At 32.4% G+C, this 19,453-nt stretch overlaps 1 protein-coding gene across 3 annotated transcripts in view; it reads left to right on the forward strand.

Annotated features, from left to right (window-relative positions):
• The first annotated feature begins 11,906 nt into the window (after positions 1 to 11,906).
• Positions 11,907 to 19,453, forward strand: part of LOC139514176 (ras GTPase-activating protein 3-like) — a 36,066-nt gene continuing 28,519 nt past the window's right edge. For all 3 annotated transcript variants that reach the window (XM_071302966.1, XM_071302968.1, XM_071302969.1), the window contains exons 1-2: positions 11,907 to 12,013; positions 19,113 to 19,230. In XM_071302966.1, the coding sequence (XP_071159067.1) occupies positions 11,920 to 12,013; positions 19,113 to 19,230 (212 nt within the window). In that variant the 5' untranslated portion in view covers positions 11,907 to 11,919. The remainder of the gene's footprint in view (positions 12,014 to 19,112; positions 19,231 to 19,453) is intronic.

The following is a 19,453-nucleotide window of genomic DNA, read 5'->3' on the forward strand; positions in this document are numbered from 1 at the left end:
ATTGGTATAAATCAGACAATCAAAGGTTGTATTGAAAAGAGAACAGATATCGATCAGGTTGTAAAAGATTGTGCTAAAAAGACAACAAACACAAAGGTTCAATAACTCTATTGTAAAATAACAGTTTCATAGATTACGCTTAAAAGACAACAAACACAAAGCCAAAGGTTAAATAAATCTATTATTTTATCAGTCAGTCAATAGCAGTGTTGAAAAAAACGACAAACACAAAGGTTTAATAAATCTATTGAAAAAATTAAAGACAACAAACACAAAGGTTTAATAAATCTATTAGTTTAAATCAGGCAGTCAAAGTTTGTATTGAAAAGATAGCGAGTACAAATACTTCAAATATCCATTGAGAAATATACGGCAGTCAAAAAATGTGTTGTAACGACAACAAACGCAAATGTTTGAAAACTGTATAGGGAAAAAATAAACACAAAGATCAATAACTCTATAATAAAATAAATTTTTCAAAAATTCTGTTGAAAATACAAAAAACAAAGTAAAATCCCAAAAATAATGAACTCAGAGGAAAATCTTATCGGAAAGTCCATACAACAAACACAAAGGTTTATCAAATCTTTTGAAAAAAGACAACAAACACAAAAGTTCAATAACTCTTTTGAAAAATAACAGTTGCAAATATCATGTTGAAAAGACAATAAACATAAAGTCAAAGGTTAAATAGATTTTTTTAAATATTAGTCAGTAAATATCCGTGATGAAAAAACAACAAACACAAAGGCTTAATAAATCTATTGAAAAAAATGACAACAAACACAAAGGATTAATAAATCTATTAGTAAAAATCAGGCAGTCAAAATTTTTGTTGAAAAAACAGCGAGTACAAATATTTCAAATATCTATTGAGAAATATATGGCAGTCAAAAGTTGTGTTGTAATGACAACCACAAAAGTTCAATAACTCTTTTGAAAAATAGCAGTTGCAAATATCATGTTGAAAAGACAATAAACATAAAGTCAAAGGTTAAATAGATTTTTTAAAATATTAGTCAGTAAATAGCCGTGATGAAAAAACAACAAACATAAAGGCTTAATAAATCTATTAAAAAAAAGACAACAAACACAAAGGATTAATAAATCTATTAGTAAAAATCAGGCAGTCAAAATTTTTGTTGAAAAAACAGCCAGTACAAATATTTCAAATATCTATTGAGAAATATACGGCAGTCAAAAGTTGTGTTGTAATGACAACAAACGCAAATGTTAGAGAACTCTATGTGGAAATAATAAACAGTCAAAGGTTGTGTTGAAAAGACAACAAACACAAAGTTCAATAACTTTCTTGTAAAATAAAATTCTAAAGATTCTGTTGAAAAGACAACAAACACAAAGTCAAAGATTAAATAGATCTATTGGTATAAATCAGGCAATCACAGGTTGTATTGAAAAGACAACAGATATCAATCAGTTTGTCAAAGATTGTGCTCAAAACACAACAAACACAAAGGTTCAATAACTCTATTGTAAAATAACAGTTTCAAAGATAATGTTTAAAAGACAACAAACACAAAGCCAAAGGTTAAATAAATCTATTATTTTATCAGTCAGTCAATAGCAGTGTTGAAAAAAACGACAAACACAATCAAAGGTTTAATAAATCCATTGAAAAATAAAAGACAACAAACACTAAGGTTTAATAAATCTATTAGTATAAATCAGGCAGTCACAGTTTGTGTTGAAAAGATAGCGAGTACAAATACTTCAAATATCTATTGAGAAATATACGGCAGTCAAAAGTTGTGTTGTAACGACAACAAATGTTACAGAACTCTATAGGGAAATAATAGTCAAAGGTTGTGTTAAAAAGACAACAAACACAAAGTCAAAGATTGAATAGATCTATTGGTATAAATCAGGCAATCACAGGTTGTATTGAAAAGACAACAGATATCAATCAGTTTGTCAAAGATTGTGCTCAAAACACAACAAACACAAAGGTTCAATAACTCTATTGTAAAATAACAGTTTCAAAGATAATGTTTAAAAGACAACAAACACAAAGCCAAAGGTTAAATAAATCTATTATTTTATCAGTCAGTCAATAGCAGTGTTGAAAAAAACGACAAACACAATCAAAGGTTTAATAAATCCATTGAAAAATAAAAGACAACAAACACTAAGGTTTAATAAATCTATTAGTATAAATCAGGCAGTCACAGTTTGTGTTGAAAAGATAGCGAGTACAAATACTTCAAATATCTATTGAGAAATATACGGCAGTCAAAAGTTGTGTTGTAACGACAACAAATGTTACAGAACTCTATAGGGAAATAATAGTCAAAGGTTGTGTTAAAAAGACAACAAACACAAAGTCAAAGATTAAATAGATCTATTGGTATAAATCAGACAATCAAATGTTGTATTAAAAAGACAACAGATATCAATCAGGTTGTCAAAGGTTATGCTAAAAGGACAATTGTAAAAATTGTAAAATAACAGTTTCAAAGATTATGTTAAAAAGACAACAAACACAAAGCCAAAGGTTAAATAAATCTATTATTTTATCAGTCAGTCAAAAGCAGTGTTGAAAAAAACGACAAACACAAAGGTTTAATAAATTTATTGAAAAAAAAGACAACAAACACAAAGGTTTAATAAATCTATTGAAAAAATAAAAGACAACAAACACAAAGGTTTAATAAATCTATTGAAATAATAAAAGACAACAAACACAAAAGTTTAATAAATCTATTAGTATAAATCAGGCAGTCACAGTTTGTGTTGAAAAGATAGCGAGTACAAATACTTCAAATATCTATTGAGAAATATACGGCTGTCAAAAGTTGTGTTGTAACGACAACAAATGTTAGAGAAATCTATAGGGAAATAATAAATAGTCAAAGGTTGTGTTGAAAAGACAACAAACACAAAGTCAAAGATTAGATAGATCTATTGGTATAAATCAGACAATCAAAGGTTTTATTGAAAAGACAACAGATATCAATCAGGTTTAAAAGATTGTGCTAAAAAGACAACAAACACAAAGGTTCAGTTACTCTATTGTAAAATAACAGTTTCAAAGATTATGTTGAAAAGACAACAAACACAAAGTAGAAAGTTAAATAAATATATTGAAATATCAATCAGTCAAAAGTTGTGTTGAAAGAAAACAAACACAAAGGTTTTATAATCTTGAAATTCTAAATGAATCAGGCAGTCAATGGTTGTGTGGAAAAGACAACAGGAATAAATCAGGCAGCCAAAGGTTGCGTTGAAAGGACAACAAACATAAAGGTTAAAAAAATCTATTGGTATAAATAAGGCAGTCGAAGGTTGTGTTAAAAAGACAACAGGTATAAATCAGGCAGTCGAAGGTTGTGTTAAAAGGACAACAGGTATAAATCAGGTAGTCAAAGATTGTGTTAAAAGGACAACAGGTATAAATCAGGCAGTCGAAGGTTGTGTTAAAAGGACAACAGGTATAAATTAGGCAGTGTAATGTTGTGATAAAAAGGCAACAAACATATATATTCCATAATTATATATTGAGATATATCAAGCAGTCAAGGGTTGTATTGAAAAGTGAACAAACATAAATGTTCAATAAGTCTACTTTGTTGACATTAATCAGGCAGTTAAAGGTCATGTTGTAAAGAAAACAAACACAAACTGAAAGGTTTAAGAAATCTAATGAATAGTTATCAAAGGTACGAGGATTATAATTTAATACGCCAGACGCGCGTTTCTACATAAAAGACTCATCACATCAGTGACGCTCAGATCAAAATAGTTATAAAGCCAAACAAGTACAAAGTTCAAAAACACCGAGGACCCAAAATTCAAAAAAAGTTGTGCCAAATACGGCTAGGGTAATCTATTGCTGGGATAAGAAAATTATAGTTAATATATTGAATTATATCAGACAGTCAAAAGTGGTGTTGTTAAGAAAGAAAAAACACAAAGGTTTAAGAAATATATTGAGACATATAAGCAGTTAAAGGAGGCTCAAAAGCAAACAAAAACAAAGTTGGGGTTAATGTTTTAAGATATGCAAGTCAGTAAAATGTTGTTCTGAACACTCAAAAATTATGCAGTTTAAATGAATCTTTTCAAAAATTTAGGGCAGTAAAAGTGTCATGAAGTGAAATTGTTTATACATTTTTTATTTTGTCTTTTTAAAAAGTGTCTATTCCATTATGTTACACAAGAGATATCAACTGTGGTCAATTAAGATTGCATTCGAGTATATTTGATTCCAATTTAGACTCACACATTTGAATGTAATTATCTGTCAAACATGACAGCGTTATAATCATACTGGTATTGTATTCAGTCCTCTTACTTGACTTAAAATGGAATAATAGCATTTGAGAAAATGTGGGAATCAACTTTAATATCAATACACATCTTGCACCAAATATTATTAAAGTACTAGCACAAGCATAACATGCTGAGTGATAAAATACTTATATGCTTCTAAACAACTGTTTGAACTTGATATAAAACCATTCCACTTTAATTCATGATAATTATAAACTATATTTTTGTTTACATAGGAACTATATGCAAGTGTGCATGTATATCTAATATCTAGTAGATGTTCAACCATTAAGCAAATAACATGTAAAAGTTGACAGCAGATGATTACAATTGTATATAATCTGTCTTCAAGTTATAAAACATATCGATATTTTCATGATATGTCAAATTTAGATTCAGAGTTCTGCACCATCTTAAAATTTGGAGTAATCACAAATATTCAAAAACATTAACTCTGAAGTTCAAAGCAAGCAGTTAAACATGCTGATCGGCAGATCCAGGGCAGTCAAAATTCAAAATGATACTCACAGTAAAGATTAAAGTGTTAATACATTTCAAAAGCATATTTGTTTCTGTGTTTGTACACAACTATCATGTTATTACCTTATTCTATTTAAAGATTCTCTTTTTTAGATTAAACTGTATTTAAAATAAACTGTTATCACAGAGATATGTCTCGCTTTTTTGTAATTTCAATACTGCAAATGTTGAAATTAAAATAGCAACACTTTCACATGTAAGTTTTGCAGATATTCGAAGTCAGTGAATCATGACTGAAGGTACATAGCTAAACAATCTCCATGAAAATGAGATGTGCCATTATGCTAATACAACTGCATACCAAATACCATTGACTTATCATAAGAAGTTCCCTTTAAACAAACCTTATAACCACAAACTTATACATGTAAACTAAGGAAAATTTCAAGGTCAATAAATCATAACTGAGGGGGCGGGTCAAATAATCTCCTCGGTAATGAGATGTGCCAATGCTAATACAACTGCATACCAAATATCATTACCTTACTACTAGTGGTTCCCCCTAAACTGACCTAATCACAAACTAATACATGAAAACTAAGCAACCAATTCAGTCAATAGACCATGACTGAGGGGGTGGGGCTAAATAATCTCCATGGAAATGAGATCATATATATGCCAATGTTTATACAACTGCATACCAATTATTATCATTCACTTACTACTAGTGGTTCCCCATAAACTGACCTAATCACAAACTAATACATAAAAACGAAGCAAAAATTTCAAAGTCAATATACAATAACTGAGGGGGCGGGGCCAAATAATCTTCATGGTGATGAGATCTGCCAATACTTATACAACTGCATACCAAATATCATTGACTTACCACTAGTGGTAATGAGATGTGCCAATGCTAATACAACTGCATACCAAATATCATTACCTTACTACTAGTGGTTCCCCCTAAACTGACCTAATCACAAACTAATACATGAAAACTAAGCAAAAAAATCAGTCAATAGACCATGACTGAGGGGGTGGGGCTAAATAATCTCCATGGAAATGAGATCTGCCAATGTTTATACAACTGCATTCCAATTATCATTAACTTACTACTAGTGGTTCCCCATAAACTGACCTAATCACAAACTAATACATGAAAACGAAGCAAAAATTTCAAAGTCAATATACAATAACTGAGGGGGCGGGGCCAAATAATCTTCATGGTGATGAGATCTGCCAATACTTATACAACTGCATACCAAATATCATTGACTTACCACTAGTGGTAATGAGATGTGCCAATGCTAATACAACTGCATACCAAATATCATTACCTTACTACTAGTGGTTCCCCCTAAACTGACCTAATCATAAACTAATACATGAAAACTAAGCAAAAAATTCAGTCAATAGACCATGACTGAGGGGGTGGGGCTAAATAATCTCCATGGAAATGAGATCTGCCAATGTTTATACAACTGCATTCCAATTATCATTAACTTACTACTAGTGGTTCCCCATAAACTGACCTAATCACAAACTAATACATGAAAACGAAGCAAAAATTTCAAAGTCAATATACAATAACTGAGGGGGCGGGGCCAAATAATCTTCATGGTGATGAGATCTGCCAATATTTATACAACTGCATACCAAATATCATTGAATTACCACTAGTGGTAATGAGATGTGCCAATGCTAATACAACTGCATACCAAATATCATTAACTTACTACTAGTGTTTCCCCCTAAACTGACCTAATCACAAACTAATACATGAAGGGGGGTAGGAGGGGTCCTGATCCCGAAATCCCGGGCTTAAAAACACGAAATCCCGAGGTCCCGAATTTAAATAAAGTTAAATCCCGGATCCCGAAATTTGAAAAAAAAGAATTCCCGGATCCCGAAGGGGTAAATCCCGAAATCCCGAGCTTAAAAGCACCCGATCCCGGACTCCCGATAAAGGTCCTATCCCCCCTCATACATGAAAACTAAGCAAAAATTTCAGTCAATAGACCATGACTGAGGGGGTGGGGCTAAATAATCTCCATGGAAATGAGACCTAATCACAAACTAATACATGAAAACGAAGCAAAAATTTCAAAGTCAATAGATCATAATAGTTATCAAAGGTACCAGGATTATAATTTAGTACGCTAGACGCGCGTTTCGTCTACATAAGACTCATCAGTGACGCTCATATCAAAATATTTATAAAGCCAAACCAGTTCAAAGTTGAAGAGCATTGAGGATCCAAAATTCCAAAAAGTTGTGCCAAATATCCAAAATTCCAAAAAGTTGTGCCAAATACGGCTAAGGTAATCTATGCCTGGGATAAGAAAATCCTCAGTTACTGAAGGGGCGGTGCCAAATAATCTTCATGGTGATGAGATCTGCCAATACTTATACAACTTCATACCGAATATCATTGACCGGAAACAGCATACCTATGTCTCGGTTTTTTACTCCGTCAAGCGAGACAAAAGTTGAAGTAAGTGAATTTTCAAACAGTTAATAGTTTAACTACATAACATATGGAAATTTTGAAATGCAAGTTGGAAGCTGATGTTTTCCTCGTACCATGCCGGTATTAAACGATATACAGAAGTCACAAAATGTGTAGAGTAGACTGAAGTAATATGTATCTAACACATTACACATGACTGACATATATATAGCTTAAAACTGTAGGACTAGGAAGAAGTTTCTGCAGCAAAGTGTTAAGAAACTTCATTAAATTTACTGAAGGAAAACATGTTCTTTATAGATAGGGTGGAGGTAAGGGATATGGCTAATTTCAGATTTAGGTAGATCTAAGGGTTGATTTGGGAGGGGAGGGCAAACTCAGTTTACTACTGTAAGGATTGGATACCCTAAAAGTTTATTTCGTTTTGAGTAGCCGGGACTCCGCACATAGTTCACAATCAAACAACAGTCAACAGAGATCTATGCTGTTCGTGGATATATCAGATATAAAAATGTATATAATTTTAATCAAAAGTGTTATACGGTTTTTGGCATAAACACATTATCAATTTATATAATAAACTCAGTATAGACACTAGGACTAAATTTTGTATATCAGCTGATTTTTTTTCTCTCGATTTATGCAACCCTGCATCTCCTGTATCATGCATGTTCATCAATTTCAAATGAAGATGAGTTTAACTTTTTTGACAAATTTCGGTAAAGCCAATTTTAATTAATGAATGAGCACTTATATAAAACGTTTATATTGTGTATATTTTGCTTTCGTTGTGTTGAATCATTAATGGTTGTCACTATTTTGTGTTGTTGCCAACCATTGACATTGTCAAAGTCAGGAAGACTGTATCTGAGCATCTCACCTCCTTAATGTTGATTTTGAAATAAAGAGTCTCGCAAAAAGAAAAAAGAATCAATGCGTATGACTTATGTAAAGCTAGTAAATATAACACTTACATTTCAGCGTGTTCATCTTGTCCCTTTAATAATAATCTTGCCTTTTGTTTGCCGATCCTTTCTTGTGTGTGTTGTCTCTGTGTTGCGAATGATGATCGTGTGGACTGATGGGTAAAATTCAATTGTGACGTCATAATGAAAACGTAAACATTACTTATTGGTACGGTCCACGGAACGATCTTGATTTTCCGTATGGATTTAAAATTAAAATGCCAAAGAACTGAAATTTGGAACTGATTTTTAGATGGGTTCTTTTGCTGTGCTGTTAAAAAAAACCACTGTCCAATGTTAACAGTTACTAGTATTAAGGCGGGCAGTTTTCCCGATTGAATTGATACCCATTCTTCATTTCGTGGCATTATTTTTATACTGAGTCGACTATTCGGTATTTTTTTTCCTCATTGTTGAAGATCTTACGGTGAATTATAATTGTTTAATCCACTGCATATGAACTATGGTGTATAGTTGTTTCTTTGGCAATCATACATCAATGATTGCATTGCTTTAAATAGGATTTATTTATATCTGTGAGACGATTTTTTCATTGTGGCTTATGAGGAATCCATTGTTAGTTTTATTCAGTGAGGTAAATGAAGTTGTAATTCGTTTACTTTCAAAAGCCACAAACGGCATACTTTAAAATTTGTGAAGCTTAATTTAGCGTGTGGGTTCCTTTAGCCCTTTTTGACTGAATTAGAAGCAAACCTAGGTTTACTTGGTAACAAAAGTAAGATAGAACATTATTATAAGTTTGTTGGTCCGCCCAAAGTGCTTTTTTTTTGGGGGGGGGGGGGGGTAAATTACCTTTATCAGGAACGCTCTTACCCAAAATATTTGCATTAAGGTACAGGATCCGACAGTATGTCAATATTTGACGCTTTGGGTGTATATAAATACCTGATTTTGCGAGGAGCTTTATGGCAAAAAGGAGCTTTGAAAGAATAACCAAATCAATTATGCACAGGGTCTCGATTTTCTGAGGGAGTTGGAACCTTTGTGATTTAAGTTCTAAAGTTTTTCACCGAAGAATTAAGAAAATTATGTTAAAATTAAAGTACCGAAGCACTGATCACCGTAGAATTAAGAAAATTATGTTGTAATTCATTAAGGTATCGAAGCACTGACTACATTGCATAGATTACCTTAGCCGTATTTGGCAAAACTTTTTTGAAATTTGGGTCCTCAATGCTCTTCAACTTTGTACTTGTTTGGCTTTTATAACTATTTTGATCTGAGCGTCACTGGTGAGTCTTAAGTAGACGAAACGCGCGTCTGACGTATTAAATTATAATCCTGGTACCTTTTATTACTAATTGTATACAGTGCTCGATAATTTGCGGTGATATCCTAGCTTTTAGAAATAATATGATAGTCGTGCTTTATGGGGTTCCATAAACGATTATGACAGTCTAGGGCTCTTTGACATTACTTTTTTATTACATATTCGAATAAATGAAGGAAATAAAACAATCATGACAATAACATATAATTAAAACATTGATCAATATCACAGTCTGGACATGGAAGAATTAAAATTGACAACATTTCCAAAGTCAGAGTCAACTCTTATATTTAGGACATTATAAATATTGGTGCAAATAACAACTTTACACAATAGTACGTTATATTCTTTACAATAAACTATACTGAATGTTATGAATGCAGTGACATTCATAATATGCAACAAACTTCAACGGAATCATTGTATTGTCATAGAAGATCGTTCAGTATATATAAGTTCCAAACGAAAAAAAAATTATTCTGGGATATTATTTCCACTGGAATAAATAGAACGGAGTATTTCAGTTTCCTAACGGAAAAGATGGTACAGATTATTTGTTCCAACAGGAACATATATTTTGGCATTGTGTATTACCTGGGATTATTGCATTGAATATCTATTATATAAAAATTATATCAGTCCCATTTATAACAAAGTTTCTAAGGAAACGTCTGCTAGGTATATACGATGAGTATCAAAGAGCACGTCATTATAATCAAGTCACTTTAAAAATCTTGCTTAAATCTCCTATTTCTATATACCATCTACTCTAGCCAAGTTTTATGATCCGTCCCAGGGACCAGATTGCAACTACGGCTTTCTTCATTCAAACTGAAGATTTATTGCGTATATTCTCAGATTCGTACAAAAACTATTTTACTCCTTTCATATTATTTTATAGGTTTATAGCCGTATAAAACATACTCATCGATAAACGGCAGAACTGTAAAGCGCGCAATACATACGCCGCACAAAGAACATAAAACCTTACTTACCAGATATGAAGAATGTATCTTCAAAATGAGATAGAGTTATTCCAAAGTATAGAAATTTCAGCAGGTTGGGGATTTTAATCCTTTTGGGATATTATGGCCCGAATGGAGTATAAATTTTCAGTACTATTTAAAAATGTCTTCGTTTAGGACAATAGTAATAACTTTTGGAAATCAACTTTTCCAGAAAACTAATAAGTTGAACTGAAAACTGCATCTTCCCAGGGCTCAAACTAAAAAAACAGCCAGGTATGCACAAAATTTGCTAACCAAAAGTTATTGCCTATTTTTGTAATCATATGCCATTTGTGATATTTTCCCTTTGTTAATATTTTTTGTGCAAAGTAAACTTATATCCCATTTGGGATATAAATGGGATATAATATATTTACCGGGATATTATACCCCCATTTGCCAATGAGAGATAATCTGGCCAACCTGTTCAATGTGTCAGTAATAACACACCGTGACTATATATAATATCTCTAGTCCATATGATTCCACCGCTATGTAAAGTTTAAGAAGTATTTATCAAATATATACGTCTCCAATTTTCAAGAGTTGACCACCATTACTACTTTTCCAAAATCTGAGGTGTGTCCAAAATGACCAATAAGAACTGATCACAAAGGTAAACAAGGTCTGACAATTAGTTTACAGTATTGAATTAAACATATGCTCGTTGAGTATGTATGACTGAGGACTAGAATTAAGAGTATATTCGGGAAAAAATATACCTTAAAAATCAAAATATCAAATATTCAAAATGAATTCAACATGTTCAATAAAAGTGTAATATCTACTATATGTGTGTCACTCTAAAAAGGTCCACTGGAACCAACATGTCTTACTGAGTAGTCCGGCACATTTGCGTGCGTTATGAAACATAACTATTAAATATTTTGTGAAATGGTCCCTTTTGGGAATTCAGGATAACAGTTACCACGAAATGTTCCACAGGGAACACAAAACTTAATGTGCCTCATGATAAGGAACACATAATAAAAGTTTCAATTTGGACTTTTTTAATAGGCCCTTAATCATTATATGTTCATCATGGAGCTATATGTCAAAATTTACCATCAATTTAGTGATATGGTCCTCTATATGGAACATTGAAATTTGCTCCATGGGGAACAGAAAATTCTTGAAATTTTCTTCTGGTGACCACATATCAAAATTGCCACTGAATCGAAAGTTATAAATGACTCGGCCAATGATTTCTCTTTGTTTTTGTATTTTGCTCAGAAATTTAAAACAAGTATTTAGTTATGAAATCATTACAGGTGGTTTATTATTCTCAAGCTCTTTTTTGTTTGTTTCAGTACTAGTCTCTGCTAAAAATGAAAAAAAACCCCGGTTATTCTGTGATCCTACAAGATCTATTAGGGTGTACGGTCAAAATACGGAATTGGTTCATATCCGTGCATGGTTTGGCTTTCATTTACTTTTCTAGACACCGGAAATGGAAGTATGGCTGAAGAAAATGTGAGAATTGAAGAAAGTTTAAAAGTGAAAATAGGTTGTTATTTCTATTATAATGAACAAAATTTATCATTAACATATGCTTTATGTTTGTTTATTTCAACTGAACACCTCAGTTCCAAGAAATAAAGTATGAAGCGAAACCATTACGCACATGTATGATTTTTGACGTCCCATTATTTTCATTTTGCAATGTTTTTTGTATAACTTTATACTGTAAATTTATACCTTGCATGTGTAAGTGATAAATTTGTCCTGGTAAATTATGTCTGGGCGGACAAATATTACTAGTATAAAAAGTCCATGGTTACAGAATTTAGGCCATGGAAAATTAATTGTTGGCTTCCCCTAACATGGGAAAATTTTAAAGACCTTTTTTTTTTCTTCTTTTTTTTTTTGTAACTATGCATAATTTTATATCTATATCTATATGTTTTGTTTCTATAGGGGAACTATAATCTTGCATATTTCCAACACTTTTAGTTGTCTCTGCGCTTCACATTTATTTGGGGGGAGATTTAAAAATGTTTTGATCTCCTTCATCACTGATGAATCTTAAATAACATGAGTAAAATTAAATGCACTATGTTTTGTCTTAAAGGGAATCACCTCCCACCAGCCATTAACAGCTGGAAGGCGTTGACTGCAGGGGCGTAGCTAGGTATTCAGTCAACTGTAGGCACCAATCAGCAGGGGGTCTGGGGGCCGCTTAAGGCTTCCAGCAGGTGCAGGGCATATTCCTGGTAGGGGGTTCAGGGGGCAAAGCACCCCCATTGGAAAACGGTTTTCAGCGTTTTAGCTGCAAAATTTTATATACAAAAATATTAAATTTACTGGTTATTTAATCATAATTATAATATACATGATGAAAATAAAGTAAGAAGAATTATGAATAATGTACATGTACCATAACATCTGACTGGTGAATTAAATAACGCAGTACAATTCGTGATATAAAAAAATATTTACAATATATACATTGCCCAGGGTAGATCAGCGTATCCCTTTAATTAAGCAGTACACCCTGTTTGGTATCATATCATATTCCGTTCTGATTGATACATGTATATACATTTAACTTAATTAATAGTACATATTGATCCTTCATAAAAAAAAAAAATAGGCACGTAAACACTACTATATAATAGAACTATCCTTTTGGCTAGACATCAACCATCACGCTTTTAAATCTTAAACCTTCACCCTAGCCACACAAACATGTATACAGACATAGTCGATGCCGAACAAAATTCAAGAAATTCGTATTTCTTTATATCCTCTACTGTAAAATCCCTACCTGCTTAGGAATTTTGAATAATTGTGGCCATTACACGCAGGTTTGAGAGTATTCAAAATTACTGGAAACCAGTTGATTGATTGATTTTTTTACATCCAGTGTCAAATATTTATGCAAGTTCAGGACCGTTGCAAAACAAAATTACAATAAATACAACCTAGAGCTAGGTCCTGTGATAGGTGTCGTCCAGGCTGAAGGTCTGGAAATTTAAAAATGCCATGCATTGGAAAATGAGGGATTATTCGATAGGAGCAGAAATTTTGCCTTTCAGTAGACCAACTACAAACTCCTTAAAGAGTTGCATTCTCTCTACAATTAGGCATCGGATTTAATGTCCCCATTCTGACCAGACGTAACTGCGTATTTATAATTATACATCCTGCACAGCCAAACGGACGACCAACATTGGCAAGTCGGGGGAAGACAAAGTGGAAAGATAGTTGAAAACTAACAACAACTAATTATAAAACTCATATGTCTAAGTTGAGGTTCATTCAAGTTTTTGTTGATAGGCTAGAAGTGAAATAATCTAAACCAAAGTTCTAGTTTATAGTTTCTATATAAGGTAAAATCGTAAAACATTCAATTCTATCCAATATTCCATTCTCTAAGGACGAGAGACTAGTGTACACATGACATTAGATAATTAAAGAGTTTTGACAACTTCATCTACAGATAACGTTGTTTGTGAAAGAATTATGTGTAGGCATGTGCCTTAAGTGCCTAACGACAGCTACGCTCCTGGACTGCATGGGTATTAGCAGCCCTACATGCTTTTTCAATGCATGTTTCAACCTCATTATCTTTGCATTGGAATTCAATAAACTTGTTCCTAAAATTAACAACATCTCTGACAAACATCCCTCCTTCAACTTGGAATGGTTGCAACTCAAGACTCACTTATTTCAAACTACTTTTAAGGATTTCTTGTAGATTTTATATAATTTTGACTGCTTAGTGTTGTATTGTATATTCTAGGGTACATGCATTAATCATTTAAAAAAAAATTAAATGACCCGGCGGTTAAAAAATTACCCGGTCGGGTTAGGGGAAGCCATCAATTATTTTTCCATGGCCCAACTAGTATATTTAGTCCTATGTTAGTTTAATGTTGTTTTAAGAGTTGCATATTTATATCCTTGATAAAACTAATGTCTCCAGACTAATTTTCCTAGGAAATCACATCAATGACATTAATATTCCTAGGTAAAAACGTCCATGCTCTCAATTTTAAATGAAGAATGATAATATTATGGGTTTCTTTTTTTATTAAATGCATGTCCCCAGACAAATTTTCCTAGGAAATCATGTCTATGTTACATGTATCAAAATTCCTAGGTAAAAATGTCCATGTCCTTTATTTTAAAAGGAAATTTTTATAAACAATGGAAACTCACTATTCATGTTTTAATACTGGTAAAGAGTTGTGCATTCACATTTAATAGAAATTTTGTCCCCAGACTATTTTTCCTAGGAAATCATGTCCATGTCATTAATTATATATAATATTCCATAAAAATGTCCATGTCATTAATATTCCATAAAAATGTCCATGCTCTTTATTTTAAAAGGTTAATTAAACTGTTGTTTAATATTGTTTTACAGTTGTGTATCAATGTTTTAGTTAACTTAAATGTATTTCCAAGATAAATTTTCAAAGGATATCATGTCCTTGTCATTAACATGTCTAGGTAATAACGTACATGTCCAATCAATTTGCGCCAATTGCAGTTTTAAAAAGGTATTAATTGTGCCACTCTCTTTTATTTTGATGGTATTAATTGTGCCAATAAATGAAATGAAATTGCGCCACATTTACCTGTAAATGTTGTTTACCTATATCATACCTGTACATTTTTTTACAAGATGAGACCATACAAGACATTTTTTTCTTTAAAACCACTGTATACACATTGGTTTACCTATATCATACATGTACTTTAGTTAACCTTTCCACTTAAGATTTAACTGAGTACTCATCAAATTTAAGAAAACTCACCAAAAAATAAATTATTTAGTAATAGAATATTTTTTCACGAGTCAAGATGTCTGGAAAAGAAAAGCAACCGATATGTTGTCAGAGCGACCTTCAAAAATGATAAATTCAGAGCTCTTCAAAATTGAAGAAAAAAATTTAGAAAAGAAAGATTTAGAATATGTGCGTCAGTCAATGTATAGAGAGAAAAGAAAACTGCATCTGGCTCAACTTAAAAATCAAGCAGAATTTCACAGAATATTGGATGAGACTGGTGTTGTTACAAACAAAGATGGTGACTTTGTATTGTGTAACGATCCAGAAAGCGGGCTAATTTTATTAGAATGTGAGGTTAATTTAAAATTTCTGTGTAAAATGTCAGAGGAATTTTTGCTGATGGTACCTATAAATGTTGTCCAAAATATTTCAAACAATTTTATACTATACATGGCTTTAAGAATGGACATAATATTCCCTTAGTGTTTTTTCTGTTGCTGTCAAATTCAGAAGCTTGTTACAAGAAAATGTTTTCCCGACTTGGTGAAAGTTGCAAGAACTGCCGGTCCCAAGCCCGGATAAAGGAATAGGGAAGTCAATCATTTAGTTGTCAGTATATATAAATAAAAATAAATAAAATTGGCGCAATTAGATGATTATTTTATTGGCGCAAATGATACCTATAGTTTAGAAAATTAGGGGGTGTAAAAGAAGTATTGGCGCAAATGTGTTACTTTTTGGCGCAAAAAGATATCTCCCTCAATTAGATAGGATACATGTACATAATGACACTTTCCAATCTTAACAAAGATTTTTTTTCCCATTTTGAATGATTTTTCTAAACAGGAAAACTAATAGAAAAACAAGTCTTGGGACAATTTTTCCTAGGATAATGAGTACCAGACATATTTTACTAGCTATGGACTTATTTTCCTAGGAACATTTGTCCTAGGACTTCTTTTCCTAGTAAAATCATTGACATGGACTTGATTAACTAGGGGAAAATGACATATTTTACTACCGGACCAAATTTACTGTTACACATATATATATATATATATATATATATATGAGTCTGAAAGATTGTGTAACACAATCTTTCAGACTCATATAATTTTTCCTGTTTGTGTAGTATTGTCAATTTTGATGATCCAATACCTATTAAGTTTACTGGTTGGTAGATTCTTATAGACTCTATATATATATATATATATATACATATTGATTTAAACATTGTTATTTTTATAAAATAGAAACTGAAGAATTGATTTTTGATATAGAAAGTCACAGAATTTATAGGATGATTGTCACAATTGCTTAGTTTACAATTCTTGTTCCATGTGTTTTTACCCAAGTACTAACAATAAACAAGAGAGCCGTGGTGTAGTGGTTAGTGCATCGGACTACTAACACAAAGGTTCCTGGTTCGATTCCCGTTTGGGATGAAAATTTCAGGAACTCAATTTTCGGCTCTCCCTTGACACCATTTGCGAGTATGGTCTTGAGGAAACGATGATAGTCCGTCGGACGGGGACGATAAATGGCTGGCCCGTGTTAAGAGAGAGCCATATCTCTTGCACGTTAAAGACACCCTTGTAGATTTCGAAAAAGAGTAGGCTAATGCCGCTACAAGGCAGCACTCGCACCCGCAAAGTGGAAAGGGATTAATATAAGTTGTAAAACTTGTTTCCCAATCCACTATAAATAAATATGTTTAAACTAACAATAAACAAATTGTTTCTACCCAAACATCTAGCATAATTCATTTGAAAAAAACTGCTCCTGTTCAAAGTGAAACGACAGTTGTCGTCTTTTTGACTCTAGCTCAGAACTTAGCACTGAAAACATATTATACCATGACATATACATGTGTAACCTGAGAGCATGATTCTACATACAAAATCGTCTTTGTCTCCACCGGGACTCGAACCCAGGACCTCTGTGTTACAAGGCAGCATGTTAACCAACTGAGCTAAAAAATGTACTTCCTAAGCTCAACAACTTACGGCTGACTAAGTATCTAACATGTTCGAAGGGAAGCAATCCGGTGACACTTCCCCCACCTCAATAGTCATCATACCATTATGACTCTCACACTAATATACCCTAGCTTGAATTCCACTCTAACCACAGTGTGTTTTTTATGTTGTGCACGAATGTAACCGGAGAGCATGCTTCTTCTTACAAAATCATCTTTGTATCCACCTGGACCTCTCTGTTACAAGGCAGCACATTAACCGACTGAGCTAAAGAAGTACTTCCTTAGCTCAACTACTTACAGCTGACTAAGTATCTAACACTTATTCTAAGGGAAGCAATCCCTTCACACATGTAAGTGTCAGTCAGTAAATCTTACAGACAAGTAAACTTGCAATAAATCTCAAGTTTGTATGACTGATGTTGAACATAACCGTTTGTCATCGCAACTCCTCTGAAACCACACAACAGAATTTCATGAAACCTTTTTAGATAATAAGGACATACTATGTAGATCTGCATATCATAAGGAAATTACGATTCAATTCTTTCTCTAGGAGTTATGCCCCTTTGAACTTATTTGCTTCAATATACTACTGCAACAGTTTGTCATCACAACTCCTCTGAAACCACACAACAGAATATCATAAAACTTTGTAGATAATAAGGACATACTATGAAGATGTGCATATCGACAGGAAATTATGATTCAATTTTGTTTTCTTACAGTTATTATACCCCCGCTTTAAAAAAGGGGGGGTATACTGTTTTACCTATGTCTGTCCTTCCGTCAGTCCATCCGTCCCATGAATATTTTTCATCGCATTTTTCTCAGGAACTACAATACAAGGATTTCTGAAATTTGGTTTCAGGGTTTATCTAAGTCAGCTATACTGTGTGATGCGTTTTCAGATTGATCACTTGACAACTTCCTGTTTACCGATTACTTGTATGATTTTACACATGATAGCCAAGTTGAAAATTTTCGTCACATTTTTCTCAGGAACTACAATCCAAGGATTTCTGAAATTTGGTTTCAGGGTTTATCTAAGTCAGCTATACCCTGTGATGCGTTTTCAGATTGATCACTTGACAACTTCCTGTTTACCGAACACTTGTATGATTTTACACATGATAGCCAAGTTGAAAATTTCGTCACATTTTTCTCAGGAACTACAATACAAGGATTTCTGAAATTTGGTTTCAGGGTTTATATAAGTCAGCTATACCGTTTGATGCGTTTTCAGATTCATCACTTGACAACTTCCTGTTTACTGAACACTTGCATATTTTTACACTATTAATATTATTCACTTGCGGTGAGGGTATCATCAGTGAGCAGTAGCTCGCAGTTTCACTTGTTTTATTTCTCCAATGGCAATGTGGTGACGTGGGGTATGTTAGTGCACTCAATAAGGTTCTTTAATTCACAAATGCAAAGATACAGGCATGCACTTGTTATTCAGAATTCCAGTACATAATACAGAGGAAAAAATTACCACAGCTCACTGATGTACCTTTGTACCATTACCTTAAAATAAAACATTTTGTACATATTTTAAAAATTCTTTGAGCAAGTAACATTTTAACTTATCTGAAGGGACATGTTAAAAAATTGTTACCATAATTGGTCCATTAATTTACTCTTAATGTTTATTTTACATGTATACATTTTGTATGCGATGTATGTACTACGTCACTTATCCTAAAAAATTAAAATTCTCATCATTTGACTATTGAACCACACAATATACTGATTGTCATGAAAATCTACACATTTTATCATACACATGTGTAATTATTATGAAAGAAACTACTTTTCGTATTCTGATGAAGTTAAAATACTGATGATATTTATTTTGTAAGACTTTAAAATTTGATTAATTTCAGGTGAAGCCAAAAATTTACCAAGCACTAGTTTATCAGGAACAGGAAAAAGTACTTACTGTGTAATAAGATTAGATCACGAAGAAATATACAGAACATCTACAGTTGAAAAGTCTCTCAAGTATGGTTAATTACTGTAGTAAAAAAACTCTTGAAAAATAATACTATGAAAGTTTTGTTCAATGATATGTAGTACAGAATATAAAAAAAGATCTTTAACAAGCATTTCTATTGTTTATTTGATTAAGAGTGAGTCAAACAAAAACTTTTTTCTATGTTGGAGGATTTTTTTGAGGTTTTTTTTGGTGTTGTTTAAAAGGATATTGCCTCATGTGGTACTTAAA

The sequence above is a fragment of the Mytilus edulis genome, chromosome 3 (assembly GCF_963676685.1).
Source record: "Mytilus edulis chromosome 3, xbMytEdul2.2, whole genome shotgun sequence".
Classification (NCBI taxonomy): Eukaryota; Metazoa; Mollusca; class Bivalvia; order Mytilida; family Mytilidae; genus Mytilus; species Mytilus edulis.